We start from the raw sequence: 20,735 nt of genomic DNA, 5'->3' as shown, positions 1-20,735 counted from the left end.
GTTTTAACTTCATCAGACGCCGGTCACTTCCCGTCTGCTGCGCGAACCTCACACCCCGAGCTAAATGCAAAAGGACTTGGCTTCCTTGTGGGCATGATACCACCCGCTTCGGAGCTTAATTATAAGAGAATTGCTTCGTTAGAGAGGAATCTTTCAATAGTCTCTCAAGGAAGGATTCTCCCCAGCCCTCTCAACTTGCACACATCCATGGGAAGAACCGAGAGCCGGGCTGCCTAATTAAGGGCAGGCTTTGCAAAGCTTTCATCAGATGGGGTGTCCAAGAGTCGAAGCACCAAAGCCTGGTTTACCGCTGTGTTTTTTCTACCAGGCCTTCACACAGCAAACAGTCAACACGATGGGTAACTTCTACCTGCCACTCACAGATACATATTTTTTATTCTTAACTAAGAGGAAATAAGAATGATTAGGAAAAGTCAGGTTTCAGTACATGTATTCATATAAAATATAGTGAAGGACGCAGCACTTGGTGAGGAGAGAACAACGAGAGGCAGTTACGAGGCTTGAGAAGAGGTGCCAGCTGCACTTTTAACATGCTTTCTCCCCCAGGTTTGCCAGTTGACCCTCCGATCCCACAATTAGCTTCCCCCTGCCATCTATGCCTCTCGACCACTGTCCTTGTCCACCCTTTTACCCCCTTGGTCTCCCCTTGGGTCTCCAAATCCAGGCACAGCTGGTGGATGTGTGTGGGGTGGTGTTCCCCAACCTGAAGCATCCTCTGTGGGCCTAGGGGATCTCCTGAGGGGTCAGAGGCAGCAGGTCAACCCACAGGGCCCCCTGCCAGTGCTAAGACCCCATGCTTTGACAGCCAAAGAAGCAGGTGATGAGCAGCAAACCTCAGCACCTTGCAGCTTGGCGAGGTGCAAATGGATCTCCATGGGGCTTGCAAAAAGCGCTTCCCCCATTGCAGAGCATCCCCGGTGAAAAACCTCGAGTTCCACTGAAAATCACTTTTTTCTTCAAATTCCACTTATCCTAAGAAAGGTCACTATTATTCCTTTCCCACCTCCCAGTTTTGTTTGCACCCTCTCCAGCAAGACACACACTTACTCCAGAGCTCCCCAGGCTGCTCCAGTTCCCCTGCACACCCCTCTGGATGCAGGAGCACGCCGGCTGCCTGGCGCGGGCGTCCCGCTCGCTTTACGCTGGCCCGCACTCTTTATGTTGGCAGCTTATAAATTAGCAGATTGATTTTAAGCTGGCAGTGTTAACCTTCAAAACCTTTCATGCTGCATACGCTCCGGCCATCGATGAGACTTCTCCAAGCCTGGGCTTAATGGGGGTCTGTGCTCCGATGCCACCCACTGCTCGAGGCTCATGAAATCCTGGAGGTGGAAAGGGACGGGGCCAGGCCAAGGCTATTAAGGCAGGGAACCTGCTCCCCACAAGCATGTCTCACTCCATCCTTCTTCAAGCCCTGACAACATATGTGCATGTGTATACAAGACTTCCACCCCACAAACACTGATTTTTTTTTTTCCTTCTCCTTTTTTCAGATTTTCTATTTATGCTTCTGACAGCAATTCCTCGTTTTAATCTGTGGTATTGTACATTTGTACTATCAAAGTTTCAGCCGCGGCTATGCTGTACATAAAATTATACAATTCTATATAAAGATGCAAAAAAATAATCTAAGTGGCACTCTACAATCTGCCTGGCTATCTGCTGGAAACCCTGATCGAGGAGTCCCTGCTGCTGCTGGCTCCAAGCAGGCAGACTGTTGTACAACACCGAACCCAAGCGAGCAGAATTTGCAGCGCTTGCACCTATGCTTCCCTTCCTAATTCCATTGAATTTGATGTAAACAACATAAAAATCAGACTAAAAAGCTACAAAAGTAAATAACCCAACACACACGCATACCAAGAATGAAAAAAAAAAAAACAAAAAAAAACACAACACAGAGAAAAACAGTTATTTTTGTTTTATAATTAAGCAGCAGCTTCCACTAACACATCTCCATTTGGAGAAAGACTATCTTTTCAGACTTCCAACAAGTCCACCACATGGTGGGCTTTTATAACCTAGCCATAGAAAGTATGCAAATGAACAATATTTAATGCACAATATGTTAAAACAGGTTTTGTTATTTTTATGAAATCAGGAGCCTTTTCTCTCCATCTGCAGTCTCCTAGGCTTCGCATGCGATGCTTCCCGCAATGGTTTACATACATTATGATGCTTTAGAAGGAACTGTGCTTTCATTGACATCTGTAGTGAAATGTAAATGAAAAAAACAATTTGTAGCTGGGTGGCTCAGAGAAATTTCATTAGACATGTATTGTTTTGGCCAATTTTGACCCCGGTTTCTACAAAGACCCTTCTCAATACAGTTTTCAAACCTTTTCAAAGTTGAAAAACAAAAATAAAAAAAATTAATCAACCCCCCCAGTTGTACCAACGAAACCTGAAATTGGTTGTTGTCTGTTGAAGCCTCAGAAAAATGACTGAAGGAAACCCGCTGTGGGGCTCCGTCTGAACTGTGATGTCTTCTCACAGCACAAATATTTCTCCACAATTAGGGCTGAAAACCAACGACCCAGACGCTATTGACAGGAAATATAGGGTGTGCCGGCGCTGGCGATGCTGCCACACAGCCCGTGCGTGGCTTTCACACCCATTCCGAGGCCCGTGGATAAGGATTTGTGATGCTAACCCAAGGTGAGACTCGTGTTGCTCATCCGTGCTGATGCTGTTATCCGTGTTGTTATATTAAAGCCATGGGGAACAGACCCATCACACTGAATCACAGTGTGTTTCGGGGCAAAAAAAGCCCTGCTCAGCTTTAAAACCCTAAGCTTTAAGAAGTCTCCTGATGCTAGACTGTGCCCCAATTTCCCTTTTATATTTTGAGGGTTTGCAATTTAATTTTCTGATTTAAAAAAAAAAAAAAAAGGCTCTGTCTGCTGTTGCTTCGCAAAAAAGACCCGTAAACAGCAAGGGAACCCACTGAGGACTGACTAAACAGGAGAAACAGGAAATCTGATAACAAAAAGCTGCCCTATGCACAAAATAAACTGAAACTTCTGAAAAATACGAGCTTCTCTGTTTCAGTTAAAGCCATCAAGGCAAATTTTAACAGGTAGCAAACATTCAGCGCTGCGTGTGGTTAAGTGCAGAGCAGCTTCGTCCCCCCTCCCGCACCCCACACTCAGCTTCTCTGACAAGATAATGCCCACACGTTCTGGGCTCGGCCTGGCCTTTACCCTCCACTTGATTATCTCAGTGGAAAAACAGCCTACAGATGTCTAAAGGCAAAATGCTTCAGCGTTGCGTTTCAGCGGGACACAAGCTCCCACGCTCGGGTCTTTTGGAAATTGCCTGAGTTAGGAGATTATAAGCATCTCTTGAGCTGCAATTCACGGCACACCAAGAGACGCTTAGGTGGCTCTGATAAGGATTATTAATTACTGTGCGTAATCTTGCTCACATGCCACGCAGTGCACTGGGTCTCTCTCGCTGGCACAGGAATCAACGCCGCCGCCGCAACGCCTGTGTGTTAATTGCGCGCAGTTGAAGTGGTGTGTTTAGCTGAACTGCAAGGAAATTTAAATATTTGTGAAATACGAAGTGATATATGCCAAGGGAAAGCCCGTGCGCTCAGGCTAATTCAGCTATCGGTTCGAGGAGCCTGCCGTGTGACAAGCAGGCACACTGCGCTAGTGAGTGCAGCTAGGAACATCTGAGCAAGGTGCTTTTGCCAAACTAAATATTTGTAAATATTTATAACTATGGGGATTCCTGCATATGCTTAATGTCACTGCTTCCACTATTTATGAAAACTGCACAAATGTTCAACTGTACCTGTAGGTAGTGTTTCTGGTGCTCCTTTAGCATATATTAATATTAATAAATGTAATAGGGAAAATGTAGAGCATATCCAGCTATTTATCAATTTTCAGCTAGCTGTAAGGACTCGGCGGTGCGGTGGATTTTGCCATCACACTCCTCAATTGTCTTCAGTTCTCAAGCACGTCTACCTGGAACACACACTAACACCTTATCAGTAAGCACATTGTAAACTTCCAGCGCACAAAGAAACCTCTTTTTAAGCTATCTGGAGCTAAAAGAGTTTCTTTAGTCATCACAACAGAGGCGGCAAGGTAGTGCTCTGAAAAATCCAACAGCCTCAGCCCAGAAGAAAGCCACGTGCCCTCCTGGGAAGTGCGTGGTGCTGACAACAAAAATCCTATTTACCGGAAAGAACGAGGACCTGTTTCATGAAGACGTGTTGCATTAGGGCTTGCACAACCACTCCTCAATTTGCTAGATGAGCAGGAAGAATTCAGATCCTTCCTGCATCCTTGTATCTCTTAGACACCACCTTATCCTCTCCTCAGAAGCCAGACACTGCTCTCTGCCCACACTCTTACTCCTTCCCATACAACAGCCATTTTAAAGGCGCTTCTGTCATTTACTTCACACGCCGTGGTAAAACTGATTAAAATCTGCAGAGCAGGAGAGGTTTTGAAGCTTCCACTACGGCTCCTAGGTCTTTATAATAGATATTTTGCATGCTTTCCCTTACTGCAATTAGTGGAAGGCAGCGTAAAACTATCTGTACCCAGACAGCTCACCCTTACTCATGAAGCTGCAGATAATCACACATGTAAGCATGGGTGAGCAACAGCTGCCTTTCCTACTGCTGATAAAACCTTGCTGTGAGCCAAAGCAGCTCAGTGCTGTGTCCACCTCCTAACTTGGATCTCAACCTAAGCCTGAGCTCACCTACGGAAGGTGCCACAGCGTGGTGGGACAGCACCGCAGGCAATAGCTTCAGAGAAGTCGTAAGGATGTACAAGTGAAGCACTGGCTTCAAACGTGACAGCTTAATGCTGGACAACACCAAGAACACCCCACCGCCTTCTCAGCACCTGCTGAACACGCAGCCTTAAAGGCTGAAGCTTCAGAAAATCGTCCTCTCACCTCGCAGAGAGTGAGGCTGGGGTTTTGCTGCAAAGGGTGCTTTTACAGTAAATCATTTGCATTAAGCTTTTGGCAAATTCCTGCAGCTTGGGGGGAGGTTAATTCAGATATCTGAAAGGCTTTGGAACTCCGATTCTGTAACACTGAAGGAACATTGTAAGCGATAATCAATCTGAAAGCTGAAATAAACACACATCAAATCACCCCACAAAGAATCACAGCATATTGGTGGACAGAAAGTTTTGATGTGTTTCTGGGAGAACCTCTGCTGTTTTGGGTTATTTTAGAGCAATTTCAACGCTAGCCATTCTTTTGGCTGGGTTCTCTGCTTCGTGTCCTCTCCATCCTGTTTACTGAAGTCTCAGGCTCTTGCTTCAGTTTCAGGATTCTCTCTCTTGGCTTCATCGCTGTGGGTTTTAATTCCAAGGGCAAAGCTAGTCAGGCTGCACAGAAGATATCTTCTGGAGTACCGGAGACAAGTCAAAATTAATAGGTTGTACTGGGAGAGAAGGGGGGAAGAGTTGTGGTTTTCAGCAGAAGCCAAGTAGCAAGGGCTCCTAGACGCAAAAAAATTGAAAGCACAGCTCGGAACAAACGTCTATCACCTCTTTTCTTGGACATACCAAGAAGCGAACGTATATTCAGCACGGCCCCTTCCAGCTATCAGCCGGGCTGACGGCAGGCAGTCCCATGCCAGAACTCCCCGCAGCCAGCCTCTCCGCACTACGCAAGAAAACAATCCTTCCCCGCTGACAGCTTCCTGGGCAAGAGACGGATCTCGGGTAGACGTATCCAACTGAGACTGTCTGGTGTTCACGTTTATGAGGCTCAAATGTCTTCAGGAAAGGGAACGAGGGCTAAGTTTCCCAATCGCCAGCTCTAGGTGAAAAGATCTCACGTTATTAGTTTGGCAGTTCGTACATGCATATAGGCTGCTGTATCTCCATTCCTTCCACATCCTATTACTACTCTCCTCTCCCCTAAAAGGTTGCTTCATCCCTCTAACTTCTGAATATCTGGAAAGCTTGTCCTGAGAACACATCTGTTGGTGCCTGTTGCTCCCTGACTGCCCCTTCAGCCTCGTTTGTACATTTTCCAGAAGCACCTGACAGCCTAGAAAGCAGTGAGCCACATTTGTAGTACCTAATATATTCAGTTCCTTCTCCCGTTCTTCTCTCTAAAGGTGGGACAGACATGCGACTCCTTTGCATTCATTCCACTGTATTTTAGATGTTGGTTTCTGAAGGTGAGGGTAAATCTGTACGCTGGGAACATGCAAGTCTGACCATGATGAAAATTGGAAGCCTTCATAAATCAGAGCTGTACAATTGTCCTGAATAAGCAGGAGCCCGTGTTGATTATGGCTATGTGAGATTTTAACATGCCAGGAGTGATCAGACCTCAGTCCTCAGAAAAACTGTTCTGTCTTCTCCAAACTGCTTCAGGGTGCGGGGAGTGGGGGAGCTGAAAATGTAACACTAAAAGCACCGTCAGGAATAGACATGCTAGGCAAAGATCCTATAATGGGAGAAGCTACAGGAGCTGCTGTTGGATGCCGGTCATTTCCGAGGACGAAATGTGAATAAAGAAAAGGAGAAGCATAGCTGCATCCACTGATCCACCATTCCTGGTCACCCACGTGAAGGAAGAGGAACAGAGCGACTGAACTGGTGAGCTGGCAGTCATGAGAGGAGGGAAGGGAAACCTCAGCTTCAACAACCGCAAAGCCCTGCACAAAGGGAGACGAGACAGGGAGGTACCTCACATCCCACCCGCTGCGAGCTGAGAAGCACCTGAACAAAAAGACTGGTGGGCAGCAAGAGCTGCTTTCGGCTGCTTCTTTGATAAAACGCCTCCCAGAGAGGAAAAATAAGGCCTTAAGAGTCGATCAAGGACCAACTGCAATATGCTAATTCCGAGCAGCTTATCCTCCAGAGAAGGGCAGGGAAAAAACAGGGCGGTGGAGCGGACTGCGAAGCCCTTTTCTTTGCTAGCATCTGAAACAAGGCAGCGATAACCCAAGTGCCTCCTGCACCTGAAGGAAGGCTGCAGACTCCAAATGAATGGTCAGCCTCATTTGATGCTCACACAGGCACAGCAGAAGCATCACGTTTAAAGGTAACGTGCCACCACCTTAAATACCAAACATTTATCACCCTTACACACCATCCCCAGTTAAACAGGGAACGTAAACACGGAGATTAAGCCCCCAACATCGTTCATACTGTGTGTAGACAAGTGAGGTTATTCACAGTATGATTTACATTTTAAGTGCAACTCCATCCTCCCATACACCAGCTGAATTTTGTCAGGAGACCATATACAGTAACAGGAATTCTCAGTTTATGAATGTTAATTTAATCAGTGATGGTGTATATTAACAGGTCACCATTCCTGACATATTAGCAGGATTCACTTGGGTATTTCTTTACTCCTGCCTTGATTATCTGTGTTTTCTCTTAGAAAATCTCCCATCTATTTTTATCTAGTTCAAAAAATAAGATAAAGTAGAAAATGTAAGTGTGAACTGCAAATACTCTTTTTTATTTTTATTTTCCCTGCTGTTTATTTCAAAATCCTAACTTGAATAGAAACCATTATGTCTTTAGCTTTAAAAATATCAGTGTGCCTCATGCTATACCAGGAGGCGAACGCATGCTACAAAGGGTAAAAGAACACCAACTTAACCACTTCAAAAGTTGTTTGGACTCCACTGCAAAAAAACAAACATGTGCTATCCAGTAAGCAAGATCCTCTGTCTATTTGTCAGCCAGTGAACTCTGCCATTTCTGCCGCTTACGTCAGACAGGCAGCCTTCAGAATACCCAGGAGTCAGCCCAACTTCAGTCCAACTTCAGATTAAGTAGCAAGAAAATGCATCATGTGAGGTCTTTCCTGGGCAAGGGGCTTCAGCGAAGACACGTGGAGCAGCTGAGCTCACAGGGCAACAGGCTTCTCACCTCCTGCTGCTGCCAAGCCTGAAAGACCCCGTGTTCTGCTGGAAAGCTGGGAACCCCCAGATGAAGGACAGGGGTAACGGTACAAGGAGCACAAGGCTCGCTGGACCAGCCAATTCCATGGACACCAGTGCATGGTTTCACGGGAGGAAAGCCACCAAGTCCACCCTGCTGTAGTGAGATCTGCGATTTCAATTTTGACTGCAGTTTTTGGGATGCGTCTGGTAAAGCCGGGAAAATCTGGAGTTCTCATTCTGCTCCTTCCACCCAGCAAACGGCGGTCCATCTTCTGAGAAGCCAAAAGAAAACATTTTTTTTGCCACTTAAAGGAAATCCTTTCAGTAGGCCTGCAGGGATGATTGCAGACAACCCTCCTGGTTGAGCAATCCAGCTTCAGTCCAGAAACCACCAATGCTTCTTAGGGAGAAGCCCAGATTCTGCTGCATGGCTTTGTATCCAGCTGAGATACAGGGCTTACAAGCATCCATGCTGCTGTATGCATTTGCTGACATTTATCCACACCTCTGCACGCAGATCTGCCCTCTCCCTTCCCCGAAAGAGTCTTGACTTTGAGCATGAGGAAAGTCACCCCCAACCTTCAAAGACAGCAGACGCTCTGATCTTGCAAAGCTTTCCCCGGGGCTATTTCCATCAGAAGTTAAGTTTTGCAGGATCCAGGTCTAAGTCTTTCAGGCCACGGAGTCAGCTACGTGCACCAGAAAAACAAGAGAAGGTCACTGACAAGAGGAAGCCATCTAGAAATAGCAAGAGAGCTCTGCGCGACGAATTCAGGTAGTAACAAGGCACAAAATGTTCAGTCTGTTTTTCCCACTGCCTGTACCCAGCTGCAGTTCTCTAAGATGAATAGCCCTGTCATGTCAGAGCGCAGAGGCAGACACCTGGTATCTCCGGGCTTTTTAAGTTTCTCTTGAAAGCGATGCAAACCGCCAGGAACAGGCGCTCTGCAGAACAGAGCCACGGAGCTGAGCCGAGGGAGTCTGGCTGCAGCGGGGCAGGACGGGCAGAGAAAATGGGCTCAGCAGGGCATGGGGGTGTTAAATCCAGGCTTGCACTTCCAGAGCTCAACGTGAGCAGCAGAACAGAGGGCAAGGGGCAGCAGCGAGGCAGGACAAGCCTCTTCTGCAGCCCCAGCTGCAAGGTGCTGCCTTCAGCATCCCCAGCCCAGGGGCACGGGGAAGGAGCCACCCGCACAGCTGCGAGGCGGACACAGATGACACCAACCGTGTCAGCAGGTTCCTAGCACACAGATTTTTTCCCATTCAGAAAGCAAGAAGCAATGCAGTGCAGAGAGGCCACCAAGAAGGGACTCTGGGTGCTATATTCCCATCCTGAAAGCAGCCACGCTGAAAGCTAACATGACCTGTGGCCAGGCAGCTCTTCTGCGAGCAAACCAAGCACTGCAAGGGCAGGTGCCTCCAAAGGAGAGCAAAGAGCAGTTTCTTACTACAGCATCAACGCGACTCGCACAGAAGCAGCCTTCCATTTTATTTCTGTGTTATTCACAGCACTGCAAAATCTGCCCAGAAGATTCCCTGCAAGACCTCGAACAAAAATAAGGAACGGCCAGAGTTTCATCCCATGTCTCTGAAAAACGAGTTTAGGTACTAACAGCTTAGATGCGTTACCTCCCCTCAATCAGCCCGAAAGCTGTGCTGATGAAAAACATGTCAATTGCAAACAGCAAAAACAAAACCATCTCCTCATGCTTTATCTGAATGTTGCTATATATAAAGCCAATGTCTGAAAACATTCCACATATTTTTATTTACTGGCATAAAGCCACTAAGCAGCACAAGCATACTGTTTAACGTAGGAATTTTTTTCTCTGTTAACAAAAAGAAAACAACTTCAGCATCACTCCTCGATGAGCTCTGCTACTGAGCTCCCTGCTCGGCGTGATGCTGCTGCTGCTCACACGCGCCCCATGCCTCCCCTGCCCATCCTATGTGCACTGCACAAGCGGCATGGCACTCTGCTACTGATGCACACAGATATTCTTCTCTCAGCCCAATGGAAAAAAAAAAGAGGAATAGCATTGCGTGACAGAATTAGCATCTTTGCATGCCTCCGGGTTAAGATTTCAGGCCCGCAAGGAGCTGCGAGGCTTAGCTGCTCTCCTGTTGCTGTCCCACCGCCACCAGGACACCTCTGGTGTCTGCTGTCATGTGTTAATGCTGACGTGCGTCAGCATCCTGAATAAGTTTCCGGCTTCAGCTATAAAACAGCCAGAGCTCCTAGGAGCCCTGCTCCAAACCCGGGCAGTGCAGAGGCAGCGGGATTAACCGCATTACCCACCGGGCGCGTCGCTGCTCCGCTGAGCTCACGGCGCCCGAGGTGCCTCTAGCGCTGCCAAAGTGCATCTCCTGCCCCTCTTCAATCATCTCCCCTCCAGCCGTTGACCAGAAGGCAAATGGAAAAGCTTTTGGTAACTTCCAGCTGATCTTGGCCGGGAATCAGTGACTCACAAAGGAAAAAATTCACTGCCGATTCCTTCGCAATCAAAGGTCAAGCAGAGCTCACGCTGGAACCTGCAGAGAGGCTTTCCACGGTCTCACCGGCAACGGCCCGGGCGCCAGGCTCCTTATTCCATCCTTGTTTTTGTTTAGGAAGGCAGATTTGAAGGCTATAAATATTGTTGCACATCTGGCGAGGCACGCCTCAGTGGAAAATCTGTTTCACTGAAGGTAAGCGCCTGCGCTGGAGACGAGCACTTGTCTATCTGCAGCCAGCCCGCAGCAGCCTCCGGTACACAACAGCCCCGGCTTCCTCTCGCGCTCTGCTTTCAGATGTCAAGTCTCAGCAATTTGCAAAGCTGTGCTGTAGTTGTGAAAGACAGTTTTCTGTATTTCCATATGGTGTGAAGTCTTCATAAGGCTCAGCTTATTTTCCCTAAACATGTCAGAGTTTTCGCGTTGCTCCCCGCGCGCGATGATCCCGCTCCCTCGGCGTGCCGAGCTTTAACCACGTCCAGTCGGCTTCCCTTCCACAAATACCACTTCGCTCCCAGCCTGCTTCTCCAGATTGCACCATCTTCCAGGATTTGCCACCTTTACATGGAGAAGGTTTCTTCCAAAAACGCAATTTCTGCTCAGATGCGAGCAGCTGATGATTTTCTGTGAGAGCAAGGACCGACGGGGGGACGAGGGACGGGATGGCACGCGCAGCCAGAAGGATGGCGACCACCTGCCTGCTCCCCATGCACTGGATCAGACGATTAAAACTGGGCTGCTGGAATAAACCCAAGGGCTGGAAAATACCAAAACTTCAGATTTCAATAGGAAAAAGTTATCTACCGGAACAGAAAATCAGAAAGACATGCCAGCATTTTTTTTTTTCAAGCCAAATTTCATTTACTTAAAAAAAGAACCTAAAATGTTTCTTACAGCACTGCTTTGTTTGGGGAGGGGTGGGAGGGAGAGAGATTCCCCCACCCCCTCAGCCCCCATCTGAGTCAGAACGGTTTCTCTGTTCACACCAGCAGCATAGTAAAAATAGAAAGAAAAAACACAAAACGTGATTACTGTTGTACTAGCTAAGGGTTTAACACTTAAAACCAGAAAGTGCTTCAACATCTTCACAGCGCTGTGTGCTGTAAGGTAGCCGTGCCAGCTGTACTTCTCTCTGTCCCAAATACAGAATCTTCCTCCTTTGGGTACAAGAGCTACTTCAGAAATGCATCAAAACCCTTTTTACCTTCATCCATACCCCATATGCGTGTGCCCAGCCACTGTCAACCAAACTGTTCAACATCTGTAAGAACAAGAGTGCAAAGGTACTGAAACACAAACGCCTTGCCGAAACAGAGATCCAATGCAGTATTTCCTCTGGTGGCTCTCCTGCGATATCCAAAATATCCTTACTGTCTGGGGACCTAGCAAAAGGTTTGAGGAACAGGCATGAGACAGGGTAAAGTGCAGAAATTACTGCTCAAGGACAGAAACTGATGAACAAACAAATGCTTTGCACTTCTTGATTAAGATGCTGGATGCTAGGCAGTAATGAGGAAAGCCAAATTAATTGATTCTAGGTAGTGTTGCCTAGGTATGCAAAATAGGAAGATGCAGAAACTCTCCCCCCTTCGCAGAAATAGTTTACAAAGCAATTTTAGAATTTAATAATATGAGTAACAAGGCTCCTGGTCATTTCCAAGGAGTCCTTGGAAATGCTAGGGAGACAGTAAAAAACTGCCATTTTGTTTGATCAGTAAGTTTAGAACTTCATTGAAAATTTTTGGTTCGTTTCATTTGATTTTGAGGTTGTTCTGGCACGGACAATTCTGACAGAGCTGCAGCAGTTTTTCATAAAGCATGCAAGTTTGCAAGACGCACAATCACACCTTGCAATAGCTGATGGTTTACTTTCTGAATCAAAAAAAAAAAACAACGTCAGGCAAGACGTTGAAAACATTTGAGAATTAGAACTGCAGTGAGGCACACTGCAAGCTCACTCCAGCCAAACTTACTCTGGTCAACAGCTGCTATGTGTAATCTGAACAGAAATCTGGGCAAGTTTGGGTTCTCAGGCCTTTCCTCACCCGAAGTAAGACTTTGTAGCTACCTGAAGAGGAAACTTGGGAATATAATTTTGTACCAGGTGATGGACACCTTCATTACAATCATTACACGTTCATTTCTACACATTACAACTCTCAGGCTATGAAACAACATTTTCATTTGAAGAATCTCAGGACTGTAACATTCAATAAACTATTCCTGTACCTTGAACAGTTTGCTTTGGGGACAAGAGACTAACAAAATTCTGCGCCTCCTCAGTGACACCGTAAGCAATCATCTACCTGATCCTGAGCATCACGAATCTGCCGTTTCCCTCTCAGAGCTAACCCAAAAATTCAGTGTGAGTAACCAGGAAAGATCATAAGCTGCAGCCCTGTCTTGTGTCTCTGTTAAAAATACCGTGGTCCAGAACTGCTCTGCAACAATTCCTTAGACCCGCAGTCATCATCTGTACTAGTATTTAGGTCTTATTGACATTTCCTGGGATTCGTTTGTAGTTTCCTTTGAAAACAAATGGAAAAGTAACTCCATTTACCGAATATTTTTTTCAAAATGTTGCTCACCCGCGGCAACTTGAACGTATCACACCAACTTTCTCCAGCACTATTCTGCCTGAGCAGGAACCCACCCATCTCCTGCAGCTCTCAGCACCTGCCTGCCTACCCCTCAGCAGCTTTTCCTGCTCCTCCGCACACCAGAGACCAGCCCGGCCGCAGGAGATCTGCTTGGGACACAGATTTGAGTGCTGTGCACTCCCAGTCTACAGCACTAAAAGTAAAGATGAGGACAGAAGCAGCAGGAAGGTCCTTCTTGACCCAGGGTGTAGGGACACGTGCCACACATCCCAATGAGCTGATTTTTCAAAATTCATATGAATTCCTCCAAAAAGCGCTCTGCAGCTTCATTCAGGACCACTTCTATACTGAATTTCACATCTCAACCCCTAATGCTCCACTCACATGGGATCGGATTTTTATTTATTTGCTTTAATATTCTCTCCCTTTCTCCCCTCCCACCCCATTTTTCATGAGCCATAAAGCAGCTGAACAGCTCTGAGTTCAGAGTCCAAATATGAGGTTATAAATTTTAGCTCTCTGACAAAGTAACAGCCTCACTGCACCTACAGTTGCTGCACTGAGTGCAGTTCCCCATTTATGAAAGTCAGTGGCCAAAGAGCTGGCAAATCCAGCAGTCAGCCAAATGCAGGCTGACTTACGAACACAAACACAGGAAGTAAAGTTTTCACAAAAAATTACATCATAATTACACTGTGGCATGGTCTGGAGTTTATTTTATTTGTGATATATCATGGGATTGTTGAAATAACGGGCCATTTTAAAGAAAATCTGGGTTAAAATGACACGCTCACTATTGCAGATCACCTTTCAGGTCATCATCCTTTTCCGTACAGGATTACTTCATTCCTATTTTAAGTTTTTCATCCAGCCAGTCTTACACATCAGAGGAACAACTTCATTACCTAATGATCTAGATATACCATGCTATCTGGCTGCTCAAAATCAGATCTCGATTTGCTTCTAATGCAGACTTTACCAGAATCAGTCATAACTTCAATGTAAGAGAGCCACAATGTTCCTGTCATCAGTACTTTGAGGTTGTCTGTTAAATACAATGGTCCTGTCTTATTTTCAAAGACAAGTATCTAAAGAAATGTGAAATTATAATTAAATAATAGAAATATCTGTCATAGAGACTTCGTGTATTTACCTCCTAAATGTGCTGTGTGAACCACAAATGCAGCGAACTGACCTTGTGTTACTTGTGCACGAAAGCACGCGTCCAGGCACGTGTGAAGAGATACACATCTACAAATATATATGCATACACACACACACCTTCCCACCCCTCTGTCCTAAAGAGAGCAGCCTAGAGGACCCACACAGGCACAGACATTTGCTGTTAATCTGCCTTCAAACGGCATCTATTCTTGCACGCCCAGGCTAATAACTCTGTTTGAGAAGTCTGTAAATAATACAACATTAACTTTTAATCCTATCTTCCCCGCTCCAGCATATATTTTGTATTAAAAACGGAAGTTATATAAGGTTGAATTGAGGTTGCTTTTTAATATTACATTAACACTATTTACCATGTGCCGTGCTAATCCCCCTTTGAAAAGAGAGCATATTAGCAATTCCGAAAGCTTATGTTACCATAGCAATAGTCTATCACTGTGAAATATTTATATAATGTCTAACATTTTCACTATGCAACAGCCATCTTCCGAACTGCACTTCCTACTTATCCTCCCGTGTGCTAGGTTTCCTCCTGGCCCCGGCCAGCAGCTAACCTACACGCGGAGCTGGGAGCACCTCGGGGCGTGCAGACCCTCCTGCACCCTCCGCGTCTGGTTTTCCTGTTCCTGCAGAGACATCGAGCTCCCAACGCCACCAGCATATGTCCCCTGAGCAGCATATATGTCATTCTAGTCCCAAATATGTGATATTAGCAACGGGTGGCCTAAAAGCCCTCCTGGGGGAGTTAAATTCTACTGTCATCAGGCTATATAAGTTTTCCAAACCCAGATGTAGGTCTGCCAAGCCAACTGTTGGCAGTGGGGCAGACAATTTCCACAGACGGGTGGACAAAGCTTAGCGTGGCACTGGCTTACCTTGCTTCCTCTCCTCCACGTCATCCCCCTTTAAATCTTGGCGCTCCCGTCTCTTTAGTAAAGATCATTCGCTAACCAGGTTTCTGAGCCCCAAACCCAATCCACCTGTGCGTCCCCTCCCGCGGCAGGGCTGCCCATCACTTACTTTGATGTGCTCGTGCAGCTGGGCCTCGTGCTGCCGGGAGAGCTGCTCATGCTGCCGCTGGAATTCGGCGATGAGGATCTGCCTCTGGATCTGCTGCTTCTGCTTGAGCGCCAGGAGCTCCTGCTGGAGCTGCTGCTCTCGGAGGGTCGGCTCCGTCACGGGCATGGAGAACTGGTGGTCCAAGCGCAGGTCCATCGGGACTGAGGTCGGTGCAACTTGCAAGGGCAGTGCTGTGGTCACATCAACTGCAAAGGGAAAACACAACGGGGATTTACTTTTTATTCTGTTCCTGAAGGTCTTTGCTGGACGCGCTGGATTGAGCTAAGAATAGCACTTGTTAAACTCACACCCTGCTTTTTAAACAGCTAAAAGCACCAAGCAGTCAAAGTTCAAGCAGCTTTCCTCCAACCACCATCTCCTATAAATATGTGCATTGTTGAAAGGCAAAAGAACTTCAATGAATCGCACGTGACCCTTCTTGATGTCATTCCAAGCCTGTGTATTCAAAACACACATCTCCATTCCTCTCTTCTAGCATCACTTGAAACGAGAAGGATAAATATTAATCTGAGCCTTCACGGCGAAGATCAATCTTGTCTAACAACTGGTATGATCCAAAGGTCAGGACTGTGATGGTTTTGTGCTTAAAAAAAGAAAAATTACACACAAAAAAAAACACTACATGCTGTATTCTTTATTTATCCTTCTATGACCAGGTTGGATGAGGCCCTGGGCAACTTGGTCTAGCGGGCAGCATCCCTGCCAACAGCACGGGGTGGAACTGGGTGACCTGGAAGGTCCCTTCCAGCCCAAGCCGTTCTATGATTCTTTACAGGAATTTCAGGAAAAAATTGTTCCAGACCCACCTGGAACATGAGACATCTGCTGAGGGAAGGAAAAAGGAAAACCACCACCTTGACTGTCTGCGCAGTGAAAATCCGTTCTTTGCTTACACAAACAGCATCTCCCTGAAGACAAGGAGCTTGTCATAACTTCATCAGGGACAGACATCTATGAAAAATAACTTTGCAATAAAACTCAGCTCAATCCTGCTAAAAAACATTACTGTCATCCCATGAATGACTGCACGTTTCTAACTCCACCTGAAGGACAGTTCTGGGTTTCATGTCAGCTCTGTACTTTTGCCGTGTTTCACACCTTGCTTTGCAGGGCAATCGCTTTAAAACTCTTCTGACACCTCTGAATGAGCATCACGTGTTAAAAAAGAAAGATGCTGACTCTTCAAAAACATTAAGCTTCAAGAAAAATGGAAAATAAAGTGCACAGGTTTTGAATTTTTTTTGGTTGGTTTGCATTATTTTGCTTGGGGCTCAGTGAAACGTGTTCTTTGGGGTCACCTGGAGCGACCTGCAAATGGTCCGAAGTAAAGGAGGACGCGGTGCTGCAGGTGGCACGGGGCAGCGGGCACAGCAGCCACCACGTTACCGTCACCCCGCCGCACTGGTGGCATGCCACAAACGCCCACGCGCAGCCTTACCAGCTCAGCCCATTAGTGTGCTAAACCCTACTCCGACTCTAAAAGAAAGGGTTTTAATCGGGTTTTCCCCCCGGTGCTATCAATATGTTTACTTTTGCCAGTAATTGAGCAAGGCGTAAAAAGCTGATGCTGGGAAAAGCTGCGGCTAAACTGAGAGGCAGGCAGCAAAAATAAAAGCGGAGTAATTCTGAGCGATCTGGGGTGCCTGGGAAAGTGGCAAAACCCATCGCCCCAAAGCCAAGGGCATGGCCACAACGTAGGGATGGGGGCCTTGGCCATGCCCACCGGGAAGGAACTGTCGTGTCCTGCTCACCTCCTGCCTTTTTACCATAAGACAAGTGGGTATTGAAGAAGTGCGGCACTGCTGAAGCTGAAGGGGTGGAAATTCATGTACCAAGGGATGAATGTAGAAATTCTGCTCAGTCTACACAAAATGGGTTTCATGGAGAACACTGCTTCTTCAACAGCAGAATAATATAGTTTGGAATAGGAAACAGAAAGCACAGCAAAAAAAAATAAAAAATCATTGCTTTTATTAGAGAATACAGCTGGGGGGGTCTTAGGGACACAAAATGATCTGAACCAAACTCCAAACACTTGTAGCCACACAAACCGTGTCCTCCTGCCCGGCCCAGTGCCCTGCCAGCTCCCAGCCCACCGCATCGGCTGCTTCCCAGCACCTTCACCACCCAACGCCGAACCAAGTGGCCAAATTCGAGCAGCTAAATTCAGCTCCAGAGGCCAAATTCAGCTCCAGATGCCGGGTCATGGGCACATGGGGTGTGTGCAGAAAGCTCCACAGGCTCCCGCACCGTGCCTTGGGAACGGAGCTGGGCTCGTGCAGGGGAGGAGGAGGAGGAGACTTTTCTCAGATGGAAGTATTTGCTGCAAAAGGTCAGATTGCTGGAAGTGTTGCTATTATTCAACCCACGAGTTCTCCCCTCCGCTTCCCCATTGTTTTCCTTCCTGTGTCCTTGTCCCCGGGGGCTCTCCCCCACACTGCAGCCTGGTGCACTGAACACCCCTGCCCGCAGAAACCCCCCAAATGGGGAGCTCCCAACTCCTCCTCAGAAACCAGGATCAGATTTGGTTTGTGAAGTCCTCCAGAGTAATGGAGGAGTGTTTGGGGTTTGGAATGTTTGGGCACGAGCTGTGACCTGAGAAAACACCTGGCTGTCCCCTGTACCGTGTGAAACGGGCTGTGGCCTGGGAAAGTACCAGAGGAAAGTTCCCATGCTACCCAAAGTCCCGTCCCCACGCTGGATCTAGGTGGAAAAATGCACGAAATAACAGGTTTTTGCAAGTATTTGCACAGAACCAAATAAAATAAAAAGCCAAACAAGCCATTTAGCCTTCAAAAATGTGATGCGCTGTGGCTATCCAAAATCCAGTTTAACCACCTGCATCTAAACATTACGGAGATCACACCCCGAGTCTTACAGCATGAACACAGTCCTGAGCCACCTCGCCAGCCGGGAGCAGGGCTGTTGGCCACCCCAAAAGTCCCCTGAGAATAATTTAATGCAACTTCACAGTCCCCAAAGCTGGAGGAGAGCTCGAAACAGTTAACCCGGGAGGATCATAAGCCATGAGTCAGTACAGCAAACAACGCGGTGGTCTTTGTGAATCACCAGCTTTTGACACGCCTGGGCTGCTGCAGGAAGATTGCTGAGCACCTGGCACTGACGTCTCCCCTCTTTACAACCACGGACTAAAGAGCTACCAGCACAAAGGTGGCAGCCGCTCACTCGGGCTTCCCAGTTTGCCGGGTAAATGTGGTTATCTTCGCTGCACAAGGCTGAACCTGTCAGCCTTACTTAGCCTGAACGCAGCTTTCCTTGAAACGTGCACGCGTTTTCCTACAGACACCTTTGAGCCAAGTACCGTGTTTCCTAAAGCAGAAAATAAAAGCTTTTACCATGTTGGAATAAAACCCAATTTTGGCCAGAAGGGACACGTTCCTGCAGCCCTGCAGGAGCGGTATGGGAACCGGGAGCTCGAGTTGTGCCCTGTGATAAATTACTCCCCTTTTACCCTGTAACAAGAGCCGTGACTTTCGCGGCGCTGGAGAAGAAAGCCAGCTAATATTCCTGAGAAAACTCGACGAACCTCACGTTTCCTGTGCCGGGTTACGGGCAGCAGAGCGACTAATCCCCCCGAAAAGCCCGGCGCTGCGGCACAGCGCGCCAGCTGCGGGGACCGAGCCACAATTCCCATTCATTGTCTGCGCGCGGGGTGCGTCATCCCTGACTCGTACTATTTCGGTCTCAAAAAACTCTTCGAAATGCCATGAGTTCCCAACAGAAGCAGCGAGTGCTGCTGACCTACAGGGCCCTCCCGAAAACAATAAAACCTTCTCTACTTAATGAACACATCATCAAAACAAAAAAGCCTGTATTCTTATGAATATTTTATGGTAGACTAGAAAATTGCTTTTATAGGTTCTGCCTTGAGAACATATTAATACAATCAGATTCATGACGTTAGCAAAAGCACAAAGCCTATATTCAGAGTTTTAATGAGAAATGCCAAACCCATGAATTAGAAGACAAGATCTCAATTATGAATAATAAACTATCGCATGCTCACCCGGCCCCTTCCATCACCGCAGGAACATAAGGAAAAAAAACAGGAGGAATTATTACTATTTCTTTTAACCTAGGCACGTAGGAATTTTTTTCACGGTTCAGTTCCCATTATTTTTACACTAAGTTGGAAACAGTCTGATGGTTTTCCCTCCCCAGATAAATAAAACATGGCCATGCATCAAAGACTGCCTGCATGCTGTACGTTAATTAAGACCTCAAGCATTCTGGCCCTCATTGATTGTAGGCACGTAGTGGCCTCATGGCTGAGATTGTAAATTTGACATCTTGCAGCTTGTCCATAACATCACCCAGTGGAAGTCATCTATCGGCTAAATATACTTGCTGTAATGAACTGATGATCTCCAACATCACATAATGCAAGGGCGCGTTCCCTACGAAAAATGTTTGGCATTAAAATCATCTCACATCAAGGCTGCAGATAAATACGTTACCGGAGAGCCATACGTGGTACTGCCCTGTAACAAAACAAAACAAAACAAAAAACTTCTCTGCAAGTACTGAGAATTTTGGAAGGGATTAGAAGAAGGTGACGCTACTTAAATATGCACTTGTGTTATTTAAATAAGGCTAACAGTAATAGCTGTGTTTTCTCCCCCTTCTCCGACACAGCATTTTCATGAAAGTCCTTAAAAGACCGAAAAAATAGAAGGATCCAGTCCCAAAAGCACACTGAAATGTACAAGATTTCAGTATGATGGGGACACGGGACCTTTGAAAACAGATTTCAATTCAAGTCTCCTGTCGGCAGAACCTCTACTTCAGCTGAACTTGAAAACCGTTTCCCAAACAAGTTCTTTAAAAACCCAACAGGGGAGGCTTTCCTCGTTCAAGTCCAACAGCGCAGCGCCCCGCACACACCACCTCCTGCTGGGGGGCCGAGCTGGCACCCCAACCCCAGCCCCCAGGAGGAAGGCAGGCAGCACCCCCGTCCCATCCCAGCAGCAGACAAACTTTGGACGTACCACCACGTGCCCCAAAATGCCAGCGTTTCAGCTCCAACAGCCACGGGGGTGCCTGTGCCTGAGCGTCCCCGGGCAGCGCTGTCCAGAAAGCATCGACTCAGCTTCTCCCCCCGTCTCCCATCCTCCCTGCACTTGGGCTTTATTTCCAACTAATGAGTTTGCTTTCTAATTACTGCCGTGCTGGCGCTGCCCTCCAGCCAGATTCTGCCAATAGCAGAACAGTGAAAGAAAAAAAAAAAAAAAAAAAAAAAAAGAGAGGAAGGAAAGAAAAAAAAAGCAAAACCGAGAGACCACGCTCTGCATCCGCAGCCTGCCGCTCGCTGCCATCCCAGCACCAACCCTCGGGATCCGAGCAGGGCTTGATCGTGGTGCACTGAGCAGCAGCTCCTCCTGATGCTGCCGGGAGAACGGACACGTGCAGGGACCTCCCCCTGAGCCTTATTTTCAGCCACT

General features: G+C 47.1%; 1 protein-coding gene across 23 annotated transcripts in view; it reads right to left on the bottom strand.

The window, feature by feature from the left end:
• The window catches only part of HDAC4 (histone deacetylase 4), a 231,884-nt gene that overhangs the window by 103,034 nt on the left and 108,115 nt on the right, over positions 1–20,735 (bottom strand). For all 23 annotated transcript variants that reach the window (XM_068686151.1, XM_068686154.1, XM_068686145.1 and 20 more), the window contains one exon: positions 15,214–15,458. In XM_068686151.1, coding sequence (XP_068542252.1) covers positions 15,214–15,458 — 245 coding nt within the window. The remainder of the gene's footprint in view (positions 1–15,213; positions 15,459–20,735) is intronic.

The sequence above is a fragment of the Anas acuta genome, chromosome 6 (genome assembly GCF_963932015.1).
Source record: "Anas acuta chromosome 6, bAnaAcu1.1, whole genome shotgun sequence".
NCBI classification, from domain to species: Eukaryota; Metazoa; Chordata; class Aves; order Anseriformes; family Anatidae; genus Anas; species Anas acuta.
The sequence above is the reverse complement of the archived record's forward strand: the minus strand, read 5'-3'. Positions and strand labels throughout refer to the sequence as shown.